The following is an 8703-nucleotide window of genomic DNA, read 5'->3' as shown; positions in this document are numbered from 1 at the left end:
AAAGAAAGAAACGTTCGCGAAATGCGGCCACGGGCACCTGCATACACAACCACACGAGGGTCAATGACTGAGCCGACGAAATGTAAAAACGCGGCTAAGGAATTAGATAAACTATCCGTGGACACGCACTGTCGCAGATAACGCTGCTCTCGCCTCGCGCTCAATCGGCGCCGACGAACGATAGAAGTGGCCTTGAAACCTACGCGAAAACACCTTAACAGCCATAGAGGCGCAAACTCCACCTAGCTGACGGTGCGGCGAGTAACGCCTATAAAGCGACCACAAATGCAAGGTGCTATTTCTTGCTGTAGATAGACTGGTCGCAAACATATCGCCGAACAACCTCACCCTCGGCGTTCCTCCGGATTTCGCTTTTGCCACCGTTTCTCGAAGACGCTATGAACTGTCTAATGGGAACGGTTCGATTCTGGAGGCACTCGTCTATGCGGGTCATAGCCGTCGCTCCCTCGACCAGGAGCAGTAGCAGCGAACGCGACCCGAAGACGTTTCTGTGGCTCAGAATGCACAACTACCGGGACAACCTCAAAGCCCTGGACAGTGTCCGGTTCAGGCGGCCGGCTACCGAGGACTTCCAGTACCTGGAAGTTGGATGCGGACCCGGGAACTTCACGACTGAAGCCCTCCTGCCTCGACTGCGTCCATGCCGCCGCCTGGTGACCACTGACAAGTCGGCGTCCATGGTGGGCTACGCCCGCGAGCACTTCCGAGACCACCGGGACGTCGCCTACGAGGTCCTGGACATCGAATGCGGCGGCGAAGCCGCCAACCATGCCGAGTGTATCGTGGACACGTACGGACCGTTCGACCGCGTGTACTCGTTCATGACCTTCCACTACGTGCGAGACCTGGAGCAGGCGTACCGCAACGTGTTCTTGTGCTTGAAGGACGGCGGCGAGTGCCTGACGGTGTCGTTCACGGGTGCCGCGATCACCGACGTGTGGTACCGGCTTTGCAACGCCGAAGAGTGGAAGGCCTTCCTGCCCGTGAGTGCTTTTATTCACAAATCCATACAGATGGTCTCGGTAGTTTTATAAGTGGTTGCTTGTTAATCTAGGTAAGGGATAGGAAGGAACGAATATGCTCCTGGACCCACTGTAACCGTCTTGGCTCGAGCTGCTGATTCCTGAACGGAGGCCAGCGTAGGGCTTACGGGAATACCAGGCAGGGAGATAGGATAGTTGAAATTATAGCTGGAGAGGCAGGGAGATAGGATAGTTGAAATTATAGCTGGAGATGGAAAAAAAAGGCTATTTACATTCTGTGTGTAAGGACTGTGAGTCCGGTCTGGAAAGTTCGAAAATTCGCTTCCGTAGAAAAATCGGCGGAAGAAAAAACTAATCTGACAACAGCTGTTTAGCTTCAAGGGATACGGTGTCCGAGACATATGCGGCTTGAATGCCTTCGTCCATGGCCACCACTGTGTCTATTCGCTATTAACCAAGTATGTCTTTATCTGTTACGCAACATACCTCTCTAGCGCTATAAGCAGAATACATAGAAAAAGTATCTGCCTCCATTCCCTCCTGTGAAAGTGTATGTTCAGAGAAGCTGGTGCGGACATTAGACGACTTTACACAAGCACCAGCACCACAAGCGACGTACGTGTACGTCACGCGTGCACCCACGTGTGCGGAAGTGCAGCGTACATCCTCATTCTTCTAGGCCGTCCGCACGTGCCTTATTGAACTAAATGAATGTTTACAAGTAAATTGCTTCAGAAAATGCGTAAAGTACGACTTACAAGCTGCAGACATGATAGCTTTGGTTTCTTGTTCGATTATAATTATGGTGTTATAGAGAATATAGACCATGTGCTCGTGGTGTGCCCTGAGTATGCACGCGAAATACTTACACTGGCAGCCACCTTGAGACATTTATATAATAGACCACTGTCGGAGGACCTCTTGCTAGGCGCAGGGCCACAGAGTTGTCAGACAACAGAGGCAATGCGTGCTTTTTCACGTTTCTTAGGCGGCGACACGGGCCTGGACTCACGCTTGTGATAATCATTTATGCAATGTGTCCTTTCACCTAGTTCCTCCCATTATCATCCCCCATTGTGACCCTCTTTCTTCCCCTTCCCTCACGCAGGCCAGATGCTCCATATTCCGGCCGACCCCTCTACATTTTCACATCAATAAACTACTTCTTATATACGAGAAAAAAAAAACATAAATCTGTTTGCGTAAGAAAATGCGTAAAGTACGATTTACAACCTCCAGACATGATAGCATCGAATTTGTATTCCAATATAAGCGAAAACGTTACGCGGAAACTCAAATACAAAGTCTTCCAGCTGCTGTTTGTTTTTGGGCCCTCCATCTGGCGCAACTGCGTTATTGAACTAATTGAATATCAGAAAGTAAAATGTGTTAGAAAATTCGTAAAGTACGACTTACACACAACCTACAGACATAATAGCATCGTATTGTAATTGGAATATGCGAGAAAAGATCATTATTTTACACGGAAGCTCAAACACAAACCCCTTTTCAGGGTTCCGTTTTTTGGGTATGCACGCCGCGAAAGATCCCGACCAACTAGAGGCTAACAGCTTCGCTTTAATTTCAAACATCACTCGCGACATATTAACAGAAAGTAAATGGCAGGCAACGAAGTCGATAGAAATAAAATAGGATTGTTACCAAATTTTGTAAGGGTTACCGTTCTAAATGAATCCACGCGTTGTTAAGGTGTATATCCGTCTTTGGTTCGGAACGACCAGTTTAATTTACGCGTTGTACATGTTACGTGAATATCTACACTGCCATGTTTCAATGTACACCCAAATCATCAATCCGTCTTCTGCTAAAAGAAAAAAAAAGAAAGAAAGAAAAACAGCGTAAGGAGAAAGAGGGGTGAGGTGGTGGCAGAATTAGGAAGTCAAAAACATTCAAAGTACAGCCGACCTCAAAAGATTACGCAACATGGAATCTAATTCAATTAAATTGTGAGTTTTAACGGCCCTAATCTACACGGTGGATTTTGAAGAACGTCGTGTGAAGGAATCCGGATTAATTTTGATCAACTGAGTTTCTTTAAGCAGCACCCGGTGCATGGTATAGAAGCGTTTATGCATTTTGATGGGATCAAAATGCAAAACCGCCCGTGTACTTAGCTTCAGGTACAGGCTAAGGAACCTCAGATGGTCAAACCTAATCCGGAGCCATCCGCTGCGGTGTGTCTCGTATCCAGATCGTGATTTTGGCGCGTAAGATCCCAGAACCCAATTTCTTTAAATCAAGGCACATGACTATTGGCAGGAATGGCGATGCTCTCTTCAGCTGGCGGAGCATGCGCACAAGCGACCATGTCGTTTCAGCTTCCTTTCGTAAGCAGCGCCAAATGCATACCAGACGCGCACCGCAACCGCGTTCAAGACGAACGTTGCTCTAGACGGCCGTGACCCGAGTTGTACGCTCATGCTGCAAAGTGGTCGTCGCGTCAATGTCGCTCGCAGATGCTTCACTTCACTTTATTTCCTTAAAGAACCCTCTGGGGGGTATTACATAAGGCTATTACATAATTATTACTAATCATCATTGCAGTTTTGCGCCTCTAACTTACGTCGCCTACCGCCATCATTCATATCCGTCGACATGACACTAAACCGTCTTTCCCATTTCGCAAGATCGCTTCTCTGCATGACACATTTGCTCGGCTAAAAGCGGCACCGATTACTATTCAAACTTCAAACAAAAACCAAGTGCAAGCTGCACACGTGGGGGGCCTGTTGCTTGCGCATGGTTTCATCACGTTTTTTTTTTTTTTTTTTTTTTTTAAGCGAAAAAAAAATTTTGCGAACTTCGCCGGGCTTTCGTTACCGTGGGTGCTGCGTGGCTGTTCTCTAGCCAAATAGGCCAACCAATCGCAGCGGAGGACGCGCGCCGTGCGTGCCGCTGGGTTCTTCGCACCACCACCAGATGACGCTCGCCTCCGCTCATCCCGTTTCAAAGGGGATGCCAATAAATCATCATCATCATCATCATCATCATCATCCGCTCTACGAGGCGTAATAGTTCAGCGGAAATCCGCTAGGTGGAGATAAGTAATTAAAGGGAAACTGAGACACCCACCCAAATGTAGCAATTTGCTACAATGGAAACCCAACGGGGTTCCTCGAAAGAAAGCCTCGCAGTTGAAGAAAAATTCGTCCTGGTCCGGGACTCGAACCCGGGACCACCCGGCGGTCCCGGGTTCATTGGATCTGCTGCAATTGTTTTTACGATATATGTCACAAGCAAACTGCCGCTCGTACTCGCTGATTAAAAAAAATCGCCACACCTCGATTAGCTCTCTTCACAAACTGCTTCTCGGGAAAGCTGGCTTTGTAATTAGGAAAAGGGTTATCACTTCTTCCTTTAAGGCGGTGTTTCATTGTTTGTTATTTTTCTTCGCAGAATCCGAAGCAGTTGCTCTCCGAGCGGTTCTGCTACAGCGTACCCATACCGGAGGAGAGGATAGCGAGCGAAGAGCGGCTGGCAATCGCCGCTGCCGGAATGGAGCTTGTGTCGTGCCGAATGTACGATAGCGTCTGGACGATGCCCGACTTGGACAGCTGGCTTGGTAAGCGAAGCCGACAAAGCGGCCACCGTATAAACGTTCGAAGTGTAGCATTCGCAAATACCTTTCGTACGCTATAGAACAAGACGTTCTTGTCGCCTTTTATGTGTCCGTTTTGTGTTCAAAAGCCATTCTTCCTATGCATGTCACGAAAGCAGTGTCACTTGCAATATCAGGTCATGTCTTACCAACCATAGCCCCCGTCGAAGCCCTTCTAGCTAACCTATATAAAACAGTGGGCGCAATGTGCGCATACGCAGTACACAAACTTTGTGTTTTAGGTACGCGCGCTAACTTTCAGGTTTAGCTTTTCGTAACATGGCGGCACCGAGATCACCCGCTTCGAGTCGGCTTGGCTGCTATAGCTCTTAGTGCAGACAGCAATGAATGTTAAAATCAGTTCACTTTGAGGACACGTATACCCGATGTCTTGTCTTTGATTTAGAACCTCAGTTGTCAGCGTTGACGCTGCTGTTGTCGCGAAAGTTCCTGTGGGTATGCCTACCAGACGGTTCCACAACATTTTATGTTGGCCATGCGGAACGCTTTGCTCAAGCTTCCACAAGAAAATGCATGTAAGGGAGCCGTACGCTGTATTGGGTGCGTCCACGTAAGTGGCTGAAACGTTATACCAAAAGTGTATAAGGAACGTGACGTCCTTGTCGTGCCCTTGCACTGGTACTAGTATGTTCCACTAGGCGGAACATATTTGCGAGAACGTTCCATTTCTGTATATCCAGATCTGTAGCGCCCAGATATCGGCGGGCGTGCCTGAGAGAGAGGGGTAAGTGAAGGCAATTAAGAGGTGCGTTCACCTCAAAAACGTCTCCACACTGGCCGGTGAACAAAAGTGGGCAGCCTGCAAGTTTCTGTTCGTGGTGTCAGTCATCGTGGATGCGGCTAGCAGAATTCTTCCCTTTCTTTTTCTCCTTCCTTTCTCTTCTTCCAACAGCCAGAAGAACATGTAGTCGCTTTTTCTACAACCAGACGCCAGCTGACGCTGACGCCGACGCTGCGACGCGTACACGGGGTTCCCGATCGTTCAACATGCGTCGCGAAGAGGAACGTTTTAATCTTGTTCCGCATAACTTTCACGAACTCAGTGAAACATCTTTGCAAAAATATTTTACTACCTAATCTAACTTACGTGGAACGAGATTAAGGCTGCATAGTTTCACACCATACGCGCGCCTAAGTCTGGAATCTAGATATTGCTAGACAGATATATTGTACCAGCATGCGCATAGTCTGGAATGAGGGATGGATAAGCCTGAACTCGGGGGGTCTATGTGGACGCTGTCAAACTCCGCCATATTGTCGAAATTGCCACCTTGTCAGTTCTGGTTGACTCAAAACGTCACATCGCAACAGAATTCGTCATGGCGTAATTTAGGTGTCATGCAGAACTACGCATTATTGGTCCCTCTGCCTTCGAACGACCTTTCGCATTCACATGTTAGTCATTATACAGCTAATTTACCGCTGCAGCTGCGTTGCATGCCAACATTAACTCATTTGGTCTCTTCATTCTATACCGTTAGGTGGTTCTACAGAACATAACCAGCAGTACTTTAGAACGTAAAAAGCAAAATTAATCATGTAATGCCCAACGTATCATATGATACTACGCTGTTCTGATATCCTCAAAACTCTGATTTAAGCGCAACGTATTGTAGCATGTTCGGTACGCCGGAAGAAGTGCTCAGTTGTGAATATTTAACCAAATATTATAATGAATAACTTATAGCTAACCTAACATTTTATTCTTTGTGCATATAGAAATGTATAGTTCTTGAAGAAAGTAATAATTTCACGCGAGCGTCGACAAACACGACAGTCAGCGCCGTGTCGCGCATCGCGGCTATAGCTCTAAAGTAGCCCCGGCAGGCGCATGCGCACAGTGCTTCTTCTTGTCCGGGGATCGTGTGCTAGACTATTCCGGTAAAATTCATATATCCCGTGCTACCTAACCGCTACCTGCGCCAAAAAACGGAAAAACACGCACACGCACACACACGCGCACACACACACACACGCTTCTGCGCGCACAATGGTCAAATTTAGTGGTTGCCAACGACACATGTACCGCTAAACATCGGGGGCCATCCCGGATTCATTTGAATAGTCTAGCAGACGATGCTCGGGCACTAGGATGCTCTGCGTGCATGCGCCTACACCCTGGCCACCTTCGAAGGTCTATACTCAATGACACGACACTGATCGACGCGCCGGTCGGGGCCCCTGTGAGATTTTTAAATGCAAAAAGATGTGCTCCTCGTGGCCAGAAATAAAAGTGAACAAGCTACCCCTAAGTTTTCTAGATGTGTTAACTTTGTTTGGGCATTACGGAATTACGCCGGATGGTGAGCTAGCGTCAACCAACGTCCAGGTCCAGCGACGCAATTACGTTAAGACAGGAGAACGTATCACACTTCAGCGCTATCAAATTGCCGTGGTAAAAAGCTCGTGCGTTCACTTGTATGTCCTGCAGATTGCTACGTGCCATTCTTCAGGCTGGACGCCCAGGTGCCCGAAGAGAAGCGTGTCGCCTTCTTCGACGCCTGCAGGTCTCCGCTCCAGGAAGCCTCGACCGCGACGCCCTATGGAGTCGGTCTGAGGCACAGCGTCATCGTGGTCCACACGCAAAAGCCATGTCGTAACACTGACTTCGATTCGCGATAGACCGTATAATGCGACCCCACAATACCTGCACTCAGTGGCTTGCCCCCTTGAGGGGCCGCCGGACTGAGGCGCAAACACCCTATCGAATCAGCAGTTCGATCGTTCGCGAATTGGGGTATATACTGAAGGGCGTTTTATGTCGCACATAAGATAGCCGCTGATAACATAAATCGGGCCATCAAAGCACCGCCACAACAACGTAGCGATGCAGCCCATGTGTGCGCTTTTTAGACCCCATTGCGCCGATGCAGTCCTCAGAGATGCGTGGACTGCGTTTAGATAAATGTCATCGGAAGAGCGCGCAGCGCCGGACGTAAGGATTGGTGAACTGAAGCTGCTTTCTGTTCGGAGACTTTGTGAATTGTTCGAATAAATTATTTCTCTAACTGGTTTCTGGATCTTGCTGTCGTTCTTGTTTTTCTTCGCTGATTGTTTCTCTTTGTCCCAGCCGGAAGAAAGACGTAGCCAGCGCCTCTACGAGGCGCCAACATCTTGAATACATTTGTAAAAGAGTAAGGGTGGAGAGGTAGGTGCTGTAGTTACGAAGTATAGTTCGTAACTATAGCTCATTATGATGCGTATACGTACGCTATTAGTTTCGGCTATAGTTATTGCCCCGGTTATAGTTACAGTTGCGCCGTTATATACGCTGCTTTCGGTACAATCTTAATCCCGTAACGTCGAGGAAGCATGATTTAGTGGAACCTTTAGCACGTTTGATTGTGCATGCGATTTTGTCGCGCACAGCAATCACGGTGCCTATACTCGTGATTTCTGCGGCGTGTAACGCTTAGAGAGCGTCATTTGAAGTCACTTTTTTGCAAGTTTGATTTACACGTGGCGAAATTTAAAATGGCTCGCGTACTTAGACTGAGTTCAACGGTAAAGAAATCAAAATCTGTAATTTGGGCGTGCCTCACAATCGCACATCGTGGCTTTGACACGTAAAAGCTCATAACTTCTTTTTGTTTATGCGTGGATTTTGTCTATTTCCCGCGCATCTCGCCTGCTAAGCGTGAGCACAGCGGCGGTGTCACACTCGCAAAGCGCGACTTGATTTTTACGCTGGTCCTGCGGTATGACCGAATTATTCGTTCATTTTCCCAGCAGAGCCTAATTGGTAAACCCACCTTCTGAGCAGACACACACAGCTGTTCTAAAGTTGTAACACCTTCAAGTATGAAAAGGCACTTTAGAATTTGAAGGTATGCCAACTGCAGAGAAATGGTGTACAGGTATATCTTTCTATTTCTCAACAAAACGTCGTTTCATGCATTGACGCACAAAAATTACTGGAATGCCAATGCGTCTCTCCGCGAAGTTCTGGAATCATTATCTCGAAACTGGCGTCATCCTGAGAAATCGTTTCAAGTGGATCCGCCTTGCGAACTCCACGGCTAGTGTTTGTAAATTGCAATATGGGCAGTAAGGTAATTA

At 47.8% G+C, this 8703-nt stretch overlaps 1 protein-coding gene across 1 annotated transcript; it reads left to right on the top strand.

Annotated features, from left to right (window-relative positions):
• The first annotated feature begins 224 nt into the window (after positions 1–224).
• Positions 225–7605, top strand: LOC119462130 (uncharacterized). Its single transcript, XM_037723475.2, has 3 exons — positions 225–1004; positions 4422–4587; positions 7076–7605. Exons 1-3 carry the CDS (start codon positions 399–401, stop codon positions 7264–7266), a joined length of 963 nt encoding a protein of 320 aa, XP_037579403.2. The 5' UTR covers positions 225–398; the 3' UTR covers positions 7267–7605.
• The last annotated feature ends 1098 nt before the right edge of the window (positions 7606–8703 follow it).

Source organism: Dermacentor silvarum, chromosome 8 (genome assembly GCF_013339745.2).
Source record: "Dermacentor silvarum isolate Dsil-2018 chromosome 8, BIME_Dsil_1.4, whole genome shotgun sequence".
NCBI lineage: Eukaryota > Metazoa > Arthropoda > Arachnida > Ixodida > Ixodidae > Dermacentor > Dermacentor silvarum.
This window is presented reverse-complemented; position numbering and strand designations above follow the sequence as displayed.